General features: G+C 28.7%; 1 protein-coding gene across 8 annotated transcripts; it reads left to right on the top strand.

Annotated features, from left to right (window-relative positions):
* The first annotated feature begins 21 nt into the window (after nucleotides 1-21).
* Nucleotides 22-19,904, top strand: Rabex-5 (Rabaptin-5-associated exchange factor for Rab5). Of its 8 annotated transcripts, none has more exons than XM_087161248.1 (8): nucleotides 22-145; nucleotides 2,573-2,756; nucleotides 4,946-5,085; nucleotides 8,937-9,164; nucleotides 10,329-10,556; nucleotides 12,576-12,829; nucleotides 14,468-14,707; nucleotides 18,694-19,904. In XM_087161248.1, exons 2-8 carry the CDS (start codon nucleotides 2,590-2,592, stop codon nucleotides 19,342-19,344), a joined length of 1,908 nt encoding a protein of 635 aa, XP_087017374.1. In that variant the 5' UTR covers nucleotides 22-145; nucleotides 2,573-2,589; the 3' UTR covers nucleotides 19,345-19,904. The 8 variants fall into 8 exon arrangements, with proteins under 8 accessions (XP_087017374.1, XP_087017376.1, XP_087017378.1 ...); XM_087161246.1 differs by having other exon boundaries at nucleotides 69-223; XM_087161247.1 differs by lacking the exon at nucleotides 22-145 and adding an exon at nucleotides 185-492.
* The last annotated feature ends 1,962 nt before the right edge of the window (nucleotides 19,905-21,866 follow it).

The raw sequence follows: 21,866 nt of genomic DNA, 5'->3' as shown, positions 1-21,866 counted from the left end.
ATACTGGTGGCATTATGAAACGAACTGTCTGCTTTCTCATTGTTTGTTTCCCTTTCTATATTTGGTTTGATTTGTTTTCATTTCCCGTAATAACATTACTCATTGCTAATAAAATTTAACTAGACATGTGATTGAGCGTTATCAGGTATTATCCATAGCTATAGTATTGGAAGAAAGAAACTTTCCTTTGTACAGTTTTACTTGGAAGATCGTTATAGTGACTGTTAGTTTATCTAAAATATTTTTCTAATCTATTATGTATCATCCTGATAAGCAATTAGATTTCAAATATTTTTCAAAATGTCTTTGAAATTGTGAACTTGGAACGTTTCGTTGTAAAATTGTTTCTGAATCAACTGTGTTAAATGCTTTCAAACTGTCGCATGAAAAAAATAGCTTATTCTGTACTATTATTAACTATAGGGATTTAAAGTAGAAGCGAAAATAATTTAGATAAGAATGATTTTATTGTAACTATTTGTGTTTATAAAGGTTCAGAGTTTTATCATATTTATCTAAAACAGGGATAACCCCTTTCTTTCTTTTACCCATATTATTTTAGTTTTCAGACTGCTTTTATTTATGTTTACCAATGTTCATATTAATTCCATCTTCTTACCATTGTTTTATACCTTTTTAGGAAAGTTGAATGTATGAATTATTATTTCTTTCTCGTAAAATTATGTTTCGTTCATCAAATCAAATTTTAATATCTGAATTCAAAACATTAATATTTCTCCTGAATTCAGTAATTGTTCAAGTTTAATAGAAGAATATAAATTTAAAATATAAATACATAATAGTATAGTTCAGAAAGATATCTATTTTAATTCTAAATTTTTTATTTTTAAATTCATTATTTTTGCTTTTATGAGTGATAAGCTGCTAATTGATTCTTCTGGTGAAAGCTTTAGTGATTTGGAAGAATATTTGATAATTTGTTTAAGTTATTCATAGATTCTAAACATTGTCTTATTCAACTGTTATCTTAAAAATTAAAAAAAAAGAATGAAGATTCATTAAAGTTTGAAAACTGAGCCAAAATTTAAAAAAATTAATTAAATTTTTAATTTCATATTTAGTTTTTATTTTTCTATCGGAAGACATTTTTATGTTCGTCGCAAACATCATCGTCGAACACTTCTATTTGCAATAAATTAAAAATATATTTAATTGGCACAATCTACTACATAGACTAAACGGAAAGCTTCCTATCCACATCTCTTCTGACATTCTTGCTGTTCTCCTATCACTATCAAGGTGTAAATTCACCTCTTCACTAATGTGGGAGTGCTTCTTGCTCCTCTGTGACCTTTCTACTCGTAACAAGGTATGCCTGCATTGCGTACCTGGATATATGGATATTCATGGAAATGAGCTGGTTGACAAATTAGGCTCTAGTCCGAATTTCTGGGGCCATTAAACAACTTTAGGAATCTCTCCAACATTATTCAGGGCATTTATTTTCAAGTTCTTTGGCAAAATTGCCCAGGAGCAGTGGCACAACTCCGTTGATCAGAGACAGGCTAAAGAGCTGAATCGTGTATGTCCTAGTGTACGTGTACGTCAAAAATAGCTTCCTAAACTAAACAGGAACAGTTTGAAGAAAATCATTAGTCTTCTCACTGGACACTACACGCTCAGGAGACACCTATACATAATGAGTGTTTTATCTGATCCTCTTTATCGAGGTTGTCATCTTGAGGAGGAGACCTCACATATACTTTGCGATTTGAGGTATATTCTGCTCAAAGATTTGAGCATTTAGGCAACATTGCATTAAGGCCTCGGAACTGCAAGATATGCCTGTCAGGTGTTTGCTGAACTTTATTTCAGCTATAAAGCTTTCTTGTTAATCATGATTTAGGGTTTGGGTACAATAGACCTCTGGTCGATGTGCCCTGCTCTTTGGAGTTACTCAACCTAAGTCTAAATGGAAAGCTTTTGATCAAAAAAAGACAGTTTGAAAAAAAAATTGATTTTTTTCTTAGTTTTTTATTTTAATGTAATACTAATATAACAATTTATAAGCATTCAGTTTTTAAAAGTGATGTGAATTATTCATATGAATAGAATATGAATGAAACATACAAATTGTTTTTATTTATTTTTTTTTTAAAAACTTGTGTGTTCAATTTTTTCTGGAATTGCTTGGATTTAGTTTTAAAACACTGGTTGCATTTTTTAAAACTTTTTTTGTCTGGCTACAAGTTTACATTATTTGACATGTACCACTTTCATTAACTCCCATTTTTGCAAGAAAAGGTTTAGAATTAAAAGTGAATAAGTAAATTTAAAAAGAAACATGCTTTTTTTTATTCTGAAATTATTCATATTCCATCATGTTAAAGTGATTGGAATGAATAAAGAAGTTTAACTCAAATATATATAAAATTATTCCAATAAAACATTACTTGCATATTTATTTTTATTTATATTTTTTGAAAAATATGTGTTGTTTTAGATATGCAATTAACAGATTTTTATTAATTTATTGATCTCCAAATTAGTGAAGTGTATAGCTTAGTTTTGCAACTAATAGTAATCTAATGATTTATATTTTAATTTCTAGGAAATTTATTTGTCATTATGTCCTTCTCTGGTAAAAGCAAGCATATAGGAACACTTCAAACAACAGATTTAATGTGTAAAAATGATTGTGGATTTTTTGGTAATCCAGAATGGCAAGGATACTGCTCTAAATGCTATAGAGAGCTCAATCAAAAAAGCCTTCTTCGAAAAAAGCCTTCAAAAAAGTGAGACTTGATTTTAAATTATTTGTAGATATTTCCATGTGTAATCAAATGATAAATTTTTTCATGAAGCAGGGTATTTTTTATCATTTAACTAGTAATTATTACTTTTTTGAAATTAAATTGATGCTGACTTAAAGTACACTAATTTTTAGTAGTATTAAACTTACCATTTTTTTTTAAATATTTTATGTTTAAATTATTTAAATTTACCAACCTATTATTAAAAATTACTTTTTTAATTTATATTTAAAATTGACATTTCATTAAAACTTGATATTTGATTTAAATAATTATTGTGTAAATAATATTCATTTTTTAACTAAATTTAGGCAATTTTAAGACGTAAATTTTTAAATTTTTTTTGAAGTATAAAAACATCTATGCTCGCATTAATTCTTGTATCTATCTACTAACATGGTCGATCTGTTGCCAGCAGTAACAACCAATTGAATAAGCAAATAAACTATCCTGCATTTTTTGTTTAATTAACAGGTTATTTGTGAAATTTTCAATTTGCTTGTGATTTTGATTGCTATAGAGAATATTAACAACCAGACAATGAAGTAGAATCAAATTAGACACAGAATTTTAATAACAGATTATCAACATACATCCTTTCTTCACAAATACGCATTGTAATTTCTTTCATTGTAACTTCTCGTCAATAATATTTCATGTGTGAGCACCTTGTTACCATTTACAACCATAATATTGCTGCCATGGACAACTAGTCAAATTTTCTTTTTTGATGTAGCTAAGTTAACTGTTAGTCAATCATAAAGCCAAAGCGTGTTCTTTTTTGTCCTGAATATAAACAACACAATGAGTGTACTTACTTTCAGTGTTCTATTTTTCTTTTTTTCAACTATGCAAATAAAAAAATTACTGAAAAGTAACTAACTAATAAGAATAAACTGGTTCATTGCACAAATTAGAGTTGATTACTAACAAAATAATTAGTAATATTCTCTGTTTTGCTTTCTTATTCACACATGCTTTTTGAAAGTGTTCTAACTTATCAACTGTATCAAAAAAAAATTATTCGAATTTTCATTTTGCACTGCAAAAGAATTTACAGTTGTAATTGTTTCATAATCATCTATCAGAGGAAGGTAAACCAAACTATTTGCTAGCTTAATTTAGAAAAAATTTTAGCTTAACACATCTTCACCTGTAAAAATGCAATTCAACAGTACCAAGTTCTCAGAATAACCTATGAGAGTGTGGGAGAAATGACTACCCATATCGAACAAAGTATATATCAATATGGATGGTCATTTCTCAGGAAAACACACTTCCTTAAATTCACATATATGAAAACTTCTATTCATATTAGAGTACAAAAGGTATTATGCTGTTTCCTGTGATTCCCCCTCCCTCGCAACAGATTCGTTTCATACATTTCTCTCTCTTGGCTGCTGTATTGTTGCAATTATCAACACTCATTCAAAAAACCTGTTTTTATAGATATGCTTCTAATCCCACTTGCCACACAGGGGAGCCTGTTTGGTGAAACCGAGCAAATTTAAGGCAGAGTGTGCACTTCTTGTTTTTCAGTGGCGTCATCCTATAGCCAAGAATTCGACTTCAGCCACACACACTCGTCACAGCCCGTTTTATAGGGCGGAACCATTCACACATTCATCCACTGATCTTAATTTTGACCTCAATTAGAGAACATCGATCTCCAATCCAGAACCCCCAGAGGTTTTGATTTGTTTTGAGAACATGGAGGACTTTTGTGACTCGACAGATTTAACGTGCATCAGTCACTTTACTACACGGGGAGTCTTCGTCTGGCGGGGTTCGAACCCCTGAACTCTCAGACATGTGCCCAGTGCCCTATCGATTAGGCTATCCCGACCGTTTTTATAGATATAGAATGGTGAATGATAACTTTCTTACCTGTCAGAGGGAAAATTAATTTTCTGTCCACATTAAAAGCAAAATATTTTCCAAGGGTAATGAAGTTTGTGTTCACCTTAAAAGTTAGTTCACGTTAAGCATGTTCATGTTAAAAGTAGTTTAAAGCTTTATATCTGTATCAAATTTAACGGGGAATCAAAAATTAGTTCCCGTTCAAATAAATTCACATTAACAAGGTTCGATTGTATATCTGGTATGTTTTTTTACTCGATATCAAGCTTTAAATTTGAAAGTATTTTATATTTTTTTCAATTGTAATTTAGAGTTCAGCGAAGCTACAGTGATGTGCAAGACAGTACACTCAGTTTAGGTTTCTCAAAATTTGAAGAAAAAAAGAAACAGCAAACTGAAAAACGTGCCAATACACTGAAGACTATTATAAAAAGAGGTCATACACTGAAAGGTATTTTACTTTCATCACTTATATATTTTGAAAATGTAATTCTAATTCAAAATGTTTTTAAATCTAAAATTTGTACTACTTTTCTAATGTATGAGTTGGTAAAATATAATTGTAAGTACAGTAGAGAACCATTTATCCGGTATCCAGATAACCGGGAAACCAGAAAACCGGGAAAATTTTTGATCGGTTTTCCCGCCATTTTAAACTAGAACAATTATGAAAAAAAGCGGAAATGAACTCATCCTTGAAGCTGAGTAGAGGAAAATGTAAGGAAGGGGAGAATTTTTTCCCCCGTTTACTCAGAGAAACGTCATTTCCTCCGTGACCTTGAAGGCAGGGAAGGGAGGAATGTTTTATTTTCTCCTTTAGGCCGTCAATCAAGCTCAAGGGTGTGGCATGCTGATTTCGTTTTCTGTTTAATTTACGAGGGGGGGTAGGGAAAATGCATTGCATGCATATCAGTGAACAGAAGATGAAAAAGAAAAATATATTTATCTATTTGACATCGGTTAATAAAAATAAAATCTTTTTCTTCTGAATAAATTCAAGTGCGGTTTCATTTGCAAGTTTTTATTGATGTGGAATCACATCTGCTGTAATTAAATATCGAGTTTTTATCAACAACAAAAAAATAATAATAATAAGAGGAGAATTGTTTATTAATTTAAACATAGGATTATTTTAAGAAGCAGATTTTAGTTTTGTTTTTCTGATTCCACTACGTTTGATTTTTTTTTCTTTCTTTTCACAATAAATTTTGCACTCAATAAATTAATTCTTTTTACTCAGAAATTTTATCATTAGATTTTTTTTTAAAATTCCGTTGATCTTGCCTTGTTCCGGGTTTCAATATTTATGCTAGTGCCTTTTTTAACTATCGTTTCGGTTCGATAATTTTCAAGTGTTTTTAATTAGATTAATAAGTTTTCCTTTTATTTTATCGTTTCCCCCGTATAATTAGGTACGAAATATATCGCGTTATTTAACCTTTGGTTTTGTTTATATTAGTTAATTTAGGAATTGTAATTATTTTTAGAAAATAAATACGAGAATTTTGTATTTTTTAATCTTGTTTTTCTTGTCTAAACTTGCAAATTTTTTTATTCTTTTAAATATTATTTTTTTACCATTTTTTTTCTTTTTAATGTTAAGAGTACTTTTCTTTTTTCTCTTACTTTATGCATTACACTTTTTCCTTGTAATTCGGGTTCGATAAAACATCGATTAACGACACTTTTTGGTCGATCCAGAAAACCGGGAAATTCAGACATCCGGGATAGCGATGGTCCCGAGCATCCCGGATAATTGGTTCTCTACTGTATTAAAAAAAACTGCAAATATTACTGTTCATTATGATAACTTTGAAATTGTAAGTAAAGCTTAAAAAATTTTATGAGATTAAAAAAAAAAGTTTTTTGTTTGTATTGCATTGTCTCTTCTAAATATGCTAAATTTTTGATTGTTTTAATTACTAAAATGTTAATCTCAAAGATTAATGTGTGTGATTTTAAATATGAAATACTTTGATTTTTATTATGTCTTTCATTAAATTTATCATTATTTTGATTACTTTCAAAATAATAAAATTTATTTATTTAGTTTAGATTTAGCTAAATTAGTTTGTTTGCAATTTTTATTTCTAGTTTTTTTTCATTTTTAATACTTTTTTACATTAAATCCTATAAATTTTTAACATCAAGATAAATTCAAATCTCAATTTTGCTATGTATATGGAGGTCTACAAAAAAAAAAAAAAAAAAAAAAAAAAAAAAAAACTCAAATCTAGCATATTGTGGAATGGAAAGTAGTGTAACAACCATTTGTTTTTAGCGTGGATGTCACTGAGGCCCAGTTTTTTAGGGAGACAATGTTTAATTACACTATCCAGATAGTTTCCGAAATTTCATGTACAGTATTGTCCTGATTATCCGAGTTAATATGGAACACAACTAACTCGGATAACCAAAAAACTTGGTTAAAGCAAAGAGAATAAAAAAGGAAAGAAAAAGCGTAGGTTTTAAATGTAATATATTTAACAAATACAAAATTTATACGAGTACACCACATACAATTCATATTATAATTAAAATAAAAACACTTAAAGAGTTTTTACTTAAAAAAGTTCTTAGTTGTTTTTTGTTTTACATTACTTAAGCGCTTTTGTGCAGCAATATTTTACCATTCTTTTAGGGACAACAGTAAGGCTGGTGTCGCCTCTTCTTGTTGTTCGATGTATTCAGTAGCACTTTCAATAGCGTTTAGTCCATCTGTATGAGAGATTTTTATATGTTGATTTTCATCGTCGCTGTCTCTTCATCACCTTCTCTAGATTCATTTTCATTATTGACAATGTTAACGATCATTTCATAAGATAAAGTTGTTGGATTTCGTTTTCTTGAGTGCTTGGAAGATAAAATTTATATATTTTTTTCGGGGGTAGCTTTAAAAATAAAAAATAAACTAGAACAAAAAATTCCCTGAACTATTTTATAGCTCGGTTAAAACAGAAACTCGGATAATTGGTACTCTACGGTATTAGAAAAATAATTCTTAAATCTGCAAAAAGATAATTATTTTTGTCTTTTTGTTTTTTTTATTTTATTTTAATGGCTTTAAAGCAATGACAATTCCTCAATTTTTTTTATTTATCTGAAATATTGAGGGGGACTTATAAAGATTTGTAACTATTCAAGGGGACGTATATCCACTGTCCCCTATGCCCATAGCTCTTAAGAAATTGAAAACAAGTTTTGTTTTTATTTTAATAGTATCTAAAAATGAATACATTGATCATAAGTTTAGTATACAATTTTGTTGTACACACCATTATAAAAGCTAAAATGATTTTACGCATCGACATAACATTCAAATATGCCAAATTAAATAACCTTATCATATTATATTTAAGTTACAATGAATCAGGTTCAGTTTTGCTCCTTGAGCCAGAGATTACACAACACTGTTAATCCTCTTTGTGTTTGAACAGGGAACTTTGTGAAAGCAATGAGACAATCTAAACTGTTTTAAAAACAAAGATTTTTTAAGAAGAATTCATTTTTAGATACTAATCATTAAGTTAAGTGTTCATAATATTCATAGGTAATTTATTAGTTGAATGTTACATTGAAAGAAGAAAAAAAAACTCTCTCTGAAATATACAGATTTACAAGTTAAAAAAAGAGGTAAAATTTTATTAAAATATTGGGAGCCAACAACAATATTTTAGATCACTTGAATACATTTAATAATTTTATCTGGTATTTTTATTGCTTCTTTATATTACATTTCTTTTGTTTTTACCTTCTTCATTTTAAAAGGTGCTTATTTTTGATTTACGTTTTTTAAAAGCCCTTAAAGGTTGCTTTTTTTTATTTGGTGTTTGTAAAAAGTGCTTAATTTTTTATCTTCTAAAAAGAGATTTTTTCTTTGCTGTATCGATTGTCGTTCTAAATGACAAAAAATTTATGATTTTTATAATTTTCTCTGCAATATTTATCAGAAACTAGTAATTTTATCATGATTATGTAAAGTTTTTGAAAATGTTTTTGAATTTTATTGATTTTATGTTTTCAAATTAAGAACTTTAAACGATAGAAAAAAATCATTTTTGTTACTGCACAGATCCTAGTTATGATTTTTTTTTTTTTTTTGGAAAGTGATTAAAAATATTTTTTGAGTACTTAAAAAGTACTTAAAAGGTGCTTATTTTTTGTTGAAAAATCATGCTACTGTTTTAATTGATTTCAGAGAAACAAAATAAAATTTTTTTAGATTGCTTTCACACACAACTTAAAAGCACAATGATTAAATTATTCATACTTCATAATTATTAATACTTGGTCTATTTTCAGAAAGTAACTCTCAGTCTCCTTCAAAGGATGTTTTTCCAGCTGGTGATTCCTTAAGTAAAGATTTACAAATTAAAGACTCTGTCATAAAGGATGTGTCTAAATTTATGAAGCAGCAAATGGATGTTATGCAAAAATATTATGACAAATCTATTGATGAACAAGCTGAAGCTATGCATGACTATTACAACTTCATGTTTAACAGAGCTGAAACACATAATGCTTATAAAGGTATAAAAGCTTTCTTTAGAAAAAGACATTTTTAAATTAAAATTAATTTTTTTTTCTGAATTAGGCAAAATTATTTGTATCTGTTTAAAAAAGTTAATAGTATTTTTAAATGACTCGAATAATTCAGTCATTTTGAATTAAAAATTCTGTCATAAAGAATGTGTCTAAATTCATGAAGTAGCTAATGGGTGTTATACATAAATAATATGACAAATTTATTGAGGAACAGGCTGAAGCTCTGCATAACTGTTATAGTTTAATGTTTAACCGAGCTGAAATTCATAGTGCTTATAAAAGTGTATAGGCATTCTTGAGAAGAAAAAAAAATTGTAATGAAAATTAATCATTTTTTCCTTAATTAGGCAAAATTTTCTTATAGCATTTTTAAATGACATGAATAATTCAGTCAGTTTTAGTTAAAAATTCTGTCATGAAAAATGTGTCCAAATTCATGAAGTAGCATATGGATGTTATACAAAAATAATATGACAAATTCATTGAGGAACAGGCTGAAGCTCTGCTTAACTGTTATAGTTTAATGTTTAACCAAGCTGAAAGTCATATTGCTTATAAAGGTATAATTACATTCTTGAGAAAAGGAACTTGTAAATATTAGGTAATATCTGTGATATAAAATAGTTTATAGTATCAACTGTTCTGGCCACATATAATTAAAATAACTTTTTCTCTCAAATTTTAAGTTTGATCCCCACACTATTGTGAACAGTGTCTATTCTTTTTTCTTTTTACTGGTATAATTTATTGGACATCAAGTAATTTAATAAAATATCTTTAAAATTTTCACTTTTAACTACTGAGTAAACTTTTTAACCAAATAATATTTAAAGCTTTTTTTTTCCAAGCTGAGAAATTTTATGATCTAATATATACATTGCTCTTAATAAAAATTTATCAATTGATGGCTTTTTATCTATTTTTACAAATTTTTTAAATTTTAAGTTTAAATTGGTCAACAAAACAAATGTTGGTATGACTTATAATATTTGTTGGATATTTTACCGTAAAAAGAAGTTTTAATAAAAAAGCAATCTATTTTATAATAAATTAATTGTTTCATTTTGTTATGATATATTTCAAGTGACATATGGAATAATTTATTATAATTTGAACAGTTTTTCTTACTTACTTTTACTCCTTTTTTAGATATGTCCCCTGAACAGATAGATTTACTACTTGACAAAATAGAAGAGCAGCTAATGAGTCATATGCACAGAAATATAACTCATCAGATCACATCAGAATATGAAGAGAAAGACTTAGCTTTACAAAAGAGAATTCGAAATTTAAATTGGATAACACCACAACATTTAGGCCTAGATATCAAAGAAAATAGCCCAGAAGTTCGAGACTTGATAGACAAAGCCATCACAGGTAATTTATCTTTGTAATTTGTACCTAATTATAACCATCGTTTATTTTTTTTTAAAGAATGTACTTTGTAATAATATTCATTATGTATGATATTCAATGTGTATTGTATAATCTTTTTTGACTTGAAGTATATTTTAATTCATTAAGTTCAATTATGTGCTAATTGTGAATTATATATTGAAGTGGAGAATAACTATGACTAATTAAGTAATATTATAAATACCAATCAGAAACTTTAATTTGACGTTGTTCTTATGTTACTAAATTTTGACTCTATTATATTTTAAGTCATAAAAAAATTTAGGTATTTTGGAATATATATCAGGGGTTTCCAACTTACATGAGGCCTGGGGCCCCAATTAAAAAAACCAGTCAAATGGCAGGCCACAACTTTATCAAAATTTTATATAGGACGCTTTTATGTTTGAAAGAGCCCTAAATATTACTGTCAGATTTTTATCAAGTTATACAAAACAAAAGTATTGAATTACAAATTAAAATAAGAAGTAGATTTTAAAAAATATTTAATTGCATATTGAAAAATTCTGGCTACAAAATTTACAAATGTAAATAATTTCGTCCGAAATGAGTGGTTTAAAAAAGTTAAATCTGAGAATTTCTTTGAGATACACGCTTTCTGATACACGCATGATAAATTATATTCACAAAAAAAAAAACGAAATAAAAAAGAGCAACATACACGATTATTTTTGTATTACAGTGTAACGTCCCATATCCGGACGTCCCTTTTCCGGAAGGGTCAATTTCCCGGACACTTTTTAACAATCAAAATAAACAAACATTTCTTCATCTTCCCCACTCTCTTGAAAAAAAAAAAAAGTATTTTGACAGGTTTTTTCCTTTCTTAGCTTCTAGTGATCTATGCATTAAACCCATAAATCAACAGAAAAGAGAACAGAAGATCTACCAAGACCGTACCGTTAGTAACGCTCCTCCTCTGGAATGCAGGAAAGGGGGGGGATTTGTTTTCAAAAGAGCATAATTGAGTCCCCTCCCCCCTTCTTTCCTGTGCAGCTGGCTAGTAAAAGAGGCATTTCCTGGAACCTTTTTGATAAAGTGTTAGGGAAAGAAGTACTGTGAAAAAGGGTAAACACAGCAAACGTTAAAGTGGAGGGGGAATCCCCTTTAGTCACACAAGAAAAAATAAAGAGAACCCAATCAGCATGCCACGCCTTTATGCTTGATTAATAGCCAATGACAGGAGAGAAAATAAGAACATGTCACTTCCCCCCCTTCAACTTGAATGACAAGTAAGAAGGAAATGAATTTTGCTTCTTCACCTACCCACCTTAATGAATGAATGACGGGAATTTCCCCTTCTTGCTTGAAACGTTCTAGTTCAAAATGGCGGAGAGAGCAATTATATTTTCATAACTGTAAATTTTTTTAGTTTCCCATATTTATTTTTATAATAGCAATAATTATTTTTTTTAAAATATTTTGTTTTTGATTGATTAGATATCATTCTAATACTAAAACATTATTGCCCGAAAAATAACGTTATTTAATTTCAGCTTCTTAGATTCAGATCATTTTAATCTCTGTTTACCTTGGGGGTCTATTATACGGAAAAATCGATTATCCGGACTTCGGAAAGTCCCGCCGATTCCGGATACGCGACTTTCCACTGTAGAATAAATATTTTCTTGGATGCAAAACTTGAGAAATAAACTTTTTTGCACCGTTGGTATGTTAAATTTTACAGAAACGAAGAAATTAGATTTTTTTTTAAAGAAAGAAAAAAATTTTAAACCCATACAGATTTCTTCCGAAAATTGTCAGTAAAAAAATGACAAGTTGGTAACCACTGATATATATTTAAGTATTTTGGAATTTAATGCAATATGCATAAATCCCAAATAAAGGTACAAAAATGAACATCATAAACAAGAACCTTCCTCCGTGTCTAAAACAAAGATTTTTGTTTTTAGACTCTTTTTTTTTACTCTTTATATGTTATTTTATTTATTCTTAACTCTTGATTATCTTAATTTACAGATGTGATAGAAATGGATGCAAAAATAGCACCTCAAGAGAAAATCAGTTGCATTGTAAAGTGCAGTAAAAGTATTTTCAGTTTAATAAACCTTCAAGGTATCACAGCTAGTGCTGATGAGTTTCTACCTACCATGGTGTACATTGTTCTGAAAGCAAATCCTCCATTGTTGCAATCCAACATCAAGTATATTACTAGTTTTAGTCTCCCACCTAGACTAAGAAGTGGTGAAGGAGCTTACTTCTTTACAAACCTTGTAAGTTATCTAATTTAACTTAAATTACTATAATTTTTTAACAAACTCTTACTCTATATACAGTGAAACCTGTGTATAACGATACTGTCTATAACGATAAACCTGTCTATTGCGATATTTCCTTGAGGTCCCGGTGAAATTCCTATTTACTCAATGTATTTTTAACCTGTTTATAGCGATAACCACTTTTCAGTTAAACATGTCTACAACGATAATTTTTCCTCTTTTGATAGTTGATAGTAAAGAAATAGTTGATAGTTCTATTCCGATTTGGAAAACGACTCCCCATCGAGCCTAAATGTGAGATAACAAAATGTTTTTTTTTTTTTTCATCTCCTTTGTATGTAATATTCTTTCGTTGTTTCTGAGAAAAAAAGCCACTTTTAGGGGAAATTAGAGCAGTAGAAATGGGTGAAGGGGTATTGTAGGAGGGAGAGAGCTTCGTCAGAAAAACGGGTGACACCCGAATTTCACCCGAGAATGCCATATTGCTAATTAACACTTTGCAAGATTTTGTTGCAACATTACCAAATGTAACTGATGTTCATTTGAATTCATTAGATGGACTGAAATCTATGTGCATGGAAATGGCAATTGCTTCCAAAAATAAGCAAACAAAACTAACCGATTATTTTTCTAAATAATTTCTGTTTTGATTCCTAAAATTGTAAGTAAATTTTTCTTGTGTGCTGTTTCATAATTCTAAGTAAAATTTTCATTTGGAGCCTATAAAAGAAATTTAATTTATCATTAGTTTTAAACGTATACTTTTACATTTCAAACCTGTCTATAACGATAACCTGCCTATAACAATATTTTATTTAGGTCCCTACAGTATCGTTATAGACAGGTTTTACTGTATACAGATTACAATTTTGTTTTACTGTTTGTTACTTCTTTACAAACCTTGTAAGTTTTCCAATTTAACTTAAATGACTATAATTTTTTAACCATTTCTTACTCTATATGTACAGATTACAATTTTGTTTTGCTTGGACTTTTGTTGCAATCATTTATTTAATAAAGTTTCATGTGATTTTTAAAATTTTTGTTGACCAAAGCTTGCTATTAATAGGATGTTTTAAATTACTTTCAAATTGTGGAAACAGTTTTTTATTGACAATTTTTTTTTTATCTTTCGAATTTAAAATTGAATGGCAGTAAATATCACACAGCAGGCTTTGCTTTAAAAAATTGTTGCCTTTTTTTATATTGAGGTTAAAACATGTTTTTGCTTGACTATTTCACACAATCTGCATAATATTTATTTGTTTTTTATTGTCCATTTTTATTTCTAAAAAGGAATAGCAAACTACTATATAACTTAGATTCTTTACGCTAAGTTCTTTATTTTTTTGAAATCATAATTTTAATTAAAAATTTTTTAACAGTGCATAATGTTTTTACATCATTTTTACAAAGATTCTAAAATTTTGCATTAAAGACACTTGTAGAATACCCTGTATAGCTATGTATCATTATGTGTTTTAGTGTCAGAGAAAAAGCAATTCAGAATAGCTCAAGCAATAGATAATAAATTTTTGTGAGAATTTTGAATGAATTATTGATACTGTAACTTATTTCTGCACGGAGAAATAATTATTTATAGCTGAACTTATATCTTCCCTTTAATTTCAGTGTTGTGCTGTGGAATTTATTGACCAACTTACTGCAGAATCATTGAATATTAGTGAAGACGAGTTTAATCGTTATATGTCAGGTGAAATGCCTTTAACTAACTTTGAACCTGATGTCACTGCATCAGAAGGGCTTCGTCTCATGACCCAAAACTTCAACTCTCTTAGTGCAATACAAGATAAAACTAATCAAGTTATGGAAGATCTGCTTGTTTTGAAAAATGATCTTAATAACTTTGAGGTGAGATTTTTATCTTATTTTCATAATTATAATCTATATTATTAAAGCAATTTTTTTTAAATGCAAAATGAACCCATGTTCTTGTTTTAGCATCTTAACAATTTCATTTTGACCATGGAAACGATTGGTTTTATGTATAAATCAATTCTCAGTAACGTAAATTCACCTAACAAACAAAGCATTAAGAACTGATGTGAATTAAGTGTTCAATTTAAACTTTAAAATGAAAAATTTATTTACTAACGTGAAACATTTAAAATTATATGGTTAATTTTTTATTCTAGTGTGCTTGTTTGAAATTAAATTAATAGCACATTTGGAAATCTTCTAAGAAATTGTATTTCTATATTTAAAATCCAATCTTAGGACCTTTCTGATTAGACTTATTTTTTTATAATTCCATCTGGAGTTTTTTGAAGCATCAATAAAAAAATTAATAATGATAATGAAAAAAACAGCAGTTATGATTTGTTCAAATTATAGAAATACTTTTATTTTCTTCTAAATTTGCAGTTTAAGCATTATATTATCAATTTGATAATCAAGTTCTTTCCAACATGGGAAGATCAATGATCTCGAACAATTTTATCGATTAGATTTATTTTTTCATAATTCCCTCTGGAGTTTCTTAAAGCATCAGTAAAAAAAATTAATATTGATAACTAAAAAACAGCAGATGTGATTTGTTCAAAATATAGAAATACTTTTCTTTTCTTCTAAATTTGCAGTTTAAGCATTATTTTATCAATTTGATAATCAAGTTCTTTCCAACATGACAAGATCAATGATATCGAACAATTTTATCTCACTCATTGTTTCCAATCATTTAGATACTATCTACAAGGTAAAAAAAAACTCATTGTGTGTTATATGACCCAAATATTCATCTATTAAACACTATTAAATTTATATGAGAAAATGCTAAAATGTTGCTTTATATTATACTAAGTTTTTTTTTTGCTATATATATATATTTTATTATTATTTTCTACTTCAGTCTTTTGAAATCCTGACGAAAATTATGAATCAGCCTTTATTTTCTCATGATATTAATCAAGTTAAGGAAATTAAAATTTATACTAACTACAAATAAATAGAACAGATTTTTAATTTAGACAAATGAAATTACGGTTATGGATTCTGGTTTTGAAGGTCCGGTTCAAAGATGTATTGTGATTGAAATCAAACTACAAAGTTGATTAAAGCAAAGGTATTACCTTGTTATTTCTCTTGAGAAGCCTTTACCCTCACCATCTTGGATATTAGATTAATGTTTAATTTTGTGTTTTCTTTATATTTTTTTGTACTTAACTTTTGATGATATAAAATTATTAGATAGCAAAATACCTTTCAAAAAAGGTGGTAAAAAATGAGGGTTGTTTTATAAGATTAAGAGACATAACACTTGATAATTTTTATTCTATAAATGTTTCCTCGAAACAATAAAATGACACAATTTGTGGTTTTGAGTAAAAAATTTAAAACAACATGTTTTTAATTTTTTTACAGTTTTAATTTTTTTTTTTTTTAAACTTTTGATGATATAATATTTGACAGCATAATACCTTTAAAAAAAAAGGTCGAAAATTAAGGGTTGTTTTATTAAATTAGGAAACGCGACTTGATAATTTTTATTCTATGAATTTTTTCTCAAAACTTTAAAGCAATAAAATGATGCAACTTGTGGTTTTGAGTAAACAAATTAAAATTACATGTTTCTAATATTTTGAAATCTAATTTTTTTACAGTTTAAACTAACTAAAATCGGTTAGGAAGATGGTAAAAAAAAATTGTAACGTTAATTGTATGAAAACAAAGAAACTTATCAAAACTCTAAAAACAGCTAACTGTGTACTATTTAGATAGATATTGGAAATTGAGATATCAAAAACTGTTAATTGTAGGATTGTAATAGCATAATTTTGTCTGAAAAATCAATAGAGTATCTAAAATAGGTCATGCTTTATATCTCGCATTGTTATAGGGTGATGGCCTAGTTGTTGCTGTCGGCTATTAAGGCAGAGGGGGTGCGATAGTTTTTGTTTTCCAGTGGTGCCATCTATGGCCAAGAATTCAACTTCTGTCACACCCATACGTTAATAGGGCGGACCCATTCCTTCATCCACAGATCATAATTTTGACCTGAACCAGAGAATAATCAATCTCCAATTCAGTACCCCCAGAGGTATTGAAATCAATACCTCTGGGAACATGGAGGGCTTTGTGACCCGACAAATTTAACGTGCACCATTCACTATTTTATACATAGAGAGTGTTCGACCACTGGATTCGGACTCCCGTTCTCACAAACGATAATCCAGCGCCCTGCCAACCAGGCTATCCCGGCCGATGGTGGCCTTGTATTTTACATGTATCAAAAGATACTTTCAAACTCAATAAAATATTGTATCCATCATCAGTTTATTTGTGAAAAAAAATAAAGAGGATTAAAAGCATTTTTAGAATTTTCTCACCTTGTTTCCACCCCTTCGACAGTCGAGTTTGGGAGAGAAAGGGCCTTTTAAAATGCTAATAAGATTGATTGTTTGGATTACATGTTTAGCAATCAGTTGGGTAAATCCAACTAATTACTTTCTTGATGTATTGTCTATAGAAATATAGACGAAAATGAATTTTAATCTGACAATAAGTTACACTATTCAGTTAAAACTCATTAAGTTTAATATTATACAAAATCTTTATGCCTGTAATTTAGAAGTTCCAAATACATTGCAGTAAAATATTGTATTTGATTTTTTTTAATGAAAATATTACATAATCAAGGATCAAATATATATTTAATTTCAATAATAGTTCCCCTAACACTTTCATTTTGTTTTTCCCTATTTATTATCAGATTATCTTATAGCTTTTTTTTAAAAAAAAACTGTAATTTATTTCAGGTTAAATATTTAACCATGATAAAGGAAATAAGAGCGATGCTCTAGATTCTAATGGCACTAGGAAAATTTGGCTTCTTTGTGAAACTCTTTTCTTTTCTGTTTAAAAACTATTGACTAAAACTCATTGTGAACAGTTCCGTTTATCACATATATATTTATTTAAAGTTCCTGTTGTAAAATATTTATAACTGATGTTAAACTATATGTTTTGATACATAGTAGAATATGTATTCTAAAGTTGTACAATTTTAGATATGTATGAGATGTGTTAACCTATTAAAAATTTATTTATCAAATTTTTGTGTTATTATAATTTGTGAAAACACACATCCTTTGGTATGCCAAATCAATTAGTGTTCTTTATTTTATCTAATATTGTGATAGTTCACTGTTCGATTTGCTTAACAGCAATAGTTAGTTTCGGTTATCAATATGGTGCTATTTTATATATTTAAGGAGGTGTTGTGATTTGCTTATTTTTGCTGACATGGGGAAATGAAGAGTATGATCAATGCTTATGCACGACTCTAAAATCCATTTATTTTAAATTTTTTTGTAGCTAAAAATTTGGAAGAATTTCAGTTTTCAAATGGAAGTTAAATTTGAAAAAAGTTTCTTTATTACTTGGAAAAGTTAATTAAAACTTCCAAAAATGAACTAAAATATTCTGCATTTTTTATTTGAATTTATTTCTAAAACTAGATTACTATAGTAAAATTCATAGTTAAGGCAGAAAACAAGGAGGCTGTGATTTTCTTACATAAACAGGAGTGTTACAACCTTCTAACGTTAGCATAGGGGAAACGTTACTAACATTAGCAAAACTGGAATAGTAAGAACTTCCTTACTTAAACATGGGGGATAGTTAGGACCTCCTTACGTAAACATGGATGGAATTTTTAATTTTTGCTGACGTGGGGATAGGGGGAATCTAAAATTGCCAAACGTTCTTAGGTGACTTTTACTCGCCCCTATCTAGTGGTAAACTACTATATACTGTGCATTTGTCAGTAAAAAATTTAAATACTTGTATGATACATCTATCAGTTACAAGCACTAACTATTTAATTACGTTTCATGCAGGAAACAATTCGAAAATGTAAATCTACACCACCGTTGATAATCAACCCTACACCCTATACAGTTCCTTCAAACGTAGACATGAGCCTCATACCTGAAGTTCTTCGAAGTCGCGTCGTGCGAGCTCCTCTAGAAGCAGTTCTCGTCGACATTGATTCCCAAAGTGAGTTGTTTCATTCTTCAATGCCAGAAGAGGCAACATCTCTCGTAGATACATCCGAACCCAAAGAAACTGACAAAACTCCAGACTCTTCACTAAATAACGATACCAAATTAGCTTTTTCTCCAGCTGTTGATTTATCCACTTTTATACAACCTTTACAAGTTGTACTACCTTCAGCTACAATCGAAACATCCTCGTTATCTTCCCACAGCTTAATCTCGAATGTTCCACAGTTTGTTAATATACAGGATGTTGAGTATCCTACAGACGTTTTTCCAGAAAACAAACCCGAAGACTCTGTTGTTGAATTTGGACCTTTTGAGAGCTGTGATACAGCCGAAGCTGATGATAATGTGGATATCCACATGTCCACCGTAGACCCTATGTCTCCTAACTCTAGTTTTATGGAACAAAATTGGCAGCTCCCTCCTCCTCTTCAACCTGTTGTTGTTCGGAATGTTAGTGTAGAATCAAATGATAAAAAAGTCTGATTTTATGTAACTAGAATATATTATTCAAGTTAATGTATTTCAAATACTATTCATTTGTATAAAAAATCAGTTTTTAAAGTTGTGTATGTGATATATTTTAAACTATTCTTATAACTATTTTGCATTTTAAAAGTATTGGTGGTATAAAAATATACTAACTATGTGATTCAATGTATGGCAGTTTTTATTCATATATTTTTCATTATGAACCAATTACTTGTTTTTTTTATCTTTTGGTTGCATTTAAACTTATTTTCCTTTACAATATAGACTTTTATTGAATATAACCTGCTTTATTGAGTATCCCGTTTTCAAAAATCAAAGATAATTATAAATTAGTAGAAAATAATTTTCTTTTCAGTTATGAAAAACATGTTGCAAATGCCGAGGAATATTTGTTGTAACACGCAATTTTAATGTCAATGGAATTATGCAGATTAAATCAATTACTTTAACAACACTGAATAAGAAGTTATTGTTAACAGGAATGCTGTTCATTTCTGAATTAAATTGTTTCATCACTCTTAGTTTTTTCAAATAAAAAAGTTTTCAAATTTAAAGTTGAGTTGTGTGTCAATAAAACACCTATAAAATTTCAAGAAATTTTGTGAAAAAATGTAAAGTAATGGTTGGAGATTTTAGAAAAATTATTATATCCTTTCAACTGAAAAAGAAATATTTTCTTCCGTTATAACCATTAACAAGAACCATAACCAGAAACAAGAAAATAAATAAATTAATTAAAGCAGCTAACATCTGAAAAAGGAGGGAAAAAAAATTCTTGCTTGTCAAAAAACTATAATCTCTTTTTATATACCTCTAAAAAGTTTTTTAAAATATAACTGATTGCATTTTCATAGCATTTTTTAAAATTTCTACCCTACCTTTTCTCTCAGGACCATATAAATTGAAATGTTTTAAAAAAAACTGTAAAAGTTATATAATATTTAAATATATATGCGAGTGGAGTGAAAATGGATAGTGGGGTAAAACCAGGTACCCTGATTTTGGTGATGCTAGGCTCTGTTTTCTAGAGAACTAACTCTTTAATAGTCAAAGACTTACCATATTGGCGTGTTGTTGATTACTTTGTAGATAAGATTTTTACTGTGTCAACTCTCTAATGTTCTCTTGTTTTTAAACTATCCTTATAAATTGGTCATTACAGTTATAAAAATTATTTCTAGTCCAGAATTTACGAAAGATTCGTACTCTAACAAATAAGGATTCAGCCCAATAAGTAGTATTGTTCTGTTTCAATAACCTCTGTCCGTGGGGTAAAACAGTACTACCCACTCCAGCGCTCAACCCTCTTTTGATGTGTTGGCTCCACGAAAGCTGTAGTGTAGCAGAGGAAGATAACCACATTCAAAGTTGAAAGATTTTACGGACCCATCCTCCTAGAACAAAAAGCCTTATTTTCATATATTCTGTAGAATATTTTAAGACCCTTTATACAAAATAGTAGTTTTTATATAGATATAAAAAAATTCTCTGCCATTTTCTTTTTTTGAAAACAAACAAACACTAGCACTATATTTTTTGTAAAGAATTATGGTCGAGCCCTAAGTAGTCCCAATCCCCCAGACAATTGTCTCTTCCCCCCCCCCCCCGAGTACAGCCTTGACTACATCATATGTAAAGTAAATAATGCAATTACATCTTATACAATCTTAAGTAAATAATGCAATTACATGCATTATTTACTTAAATTTTCATATAAAACAGAAATGTCTGCTACTTTTTCATTGAAACTCTCATATTCCTAAATATGCAATAGAGTTAACTTAGTGCCCGGGTATAGACTTTTTCTAGAAGAAAAAAAATTTATAAAAAAAGTAGTACATATAACATTTCAAGAATGTTATATTTAATACAACTGAACAATGAATATTTTGGTTAAATCAGATGCTTCCTAGGTCAAATAGTTTAGTTCCAACAGGCTTACAAACCTTAGCTGCCCCATCCTCCCCTATAAATGTATAGAAAATATAATATGCGTTTTTTTTTACATTGCGTCATAATTCTAAATATTTGTCTCTTGTTAATTCCAGACCACATGTTATTTTACTTCTACTAAGGGTCATAAATAAATATAAAATATCCAATTCCTTCCTGGTAATCATAAGTAAATCAGGTACTGTGTAACAGACAAATTAAGATAGTTAAATTTTCCTTTTCCATCACACGTTTTTGTCAGTAAAAATCTTAGCAACAAATGTTTGACAAGCAAAATAGTGTTGCTTTTCCTAACACTAGTTGTTAGAAACAAGTAATACATGACACTGTAACCAATCTCCAGCCCTTCTTCAGGACATGCCCCATCTATGTAATGACTTTTTTTACACAATAAGATTAAAAGATCTCGTATACATATATTCACACATATATAAATACATATATGCATAGTAAATCCAGTTTAAAAACTTTTACCGTTTGCATAGTTCTTTGGTTCCTATTTCTACACACAATACTAAACTCGCCCTTTTATGAATATTTCTTTCAAAACATAGAAAATCATC

This window comes from Parasteatoda tepidariorum, chromosome 4, assembly GCF_982258835.1.
Source record: "Parasteatoda tepidariorum strain Cologne lab strain chromosome 4, Ptep-v5.0, whole genome shotgun sequence".
In the NCBI taxonomy this organism is placed as follows: domain Eukaryota; kingdom Metazoa; phylum Arthropoda; class Arachnida; order Araneae; family Theridiidae; genus Parasteatoda; species Parasteatoda tepidariorum.
Note: the sequence above shows the minus strand (reverse complement) of the source record. Positions and strands in the feature narration are given on the sequence as shown.

What these genes read in the sequence shown, in the direction of transcription:
- Rabex-5 (XM_087161248.1), top strand. Translation starts at nt 2,590, where the DNA reads ATGTCCTTCTCTGGTAAAAGCAAGCATATAGGAACACTTCAAACAACA. An exon ending in AAGAGGTCATACACTGAAAG is followed by an intron (nt 5,086 to 8,936) that starts GTATTTTACTTT and finishes GTCTATTTTCAG; the next exon opens with AAAGTAACTCTCAGTCTCCT. An exon ending in CTTACTTCTTTACAAACCTT is followed by an intron (nt 12,830 to 14,467) that starts GTAAGTTATCTA and finishes CTTTAATTTCAG; the next exon opens with TGTTGTGCTGTGGAATTTAT.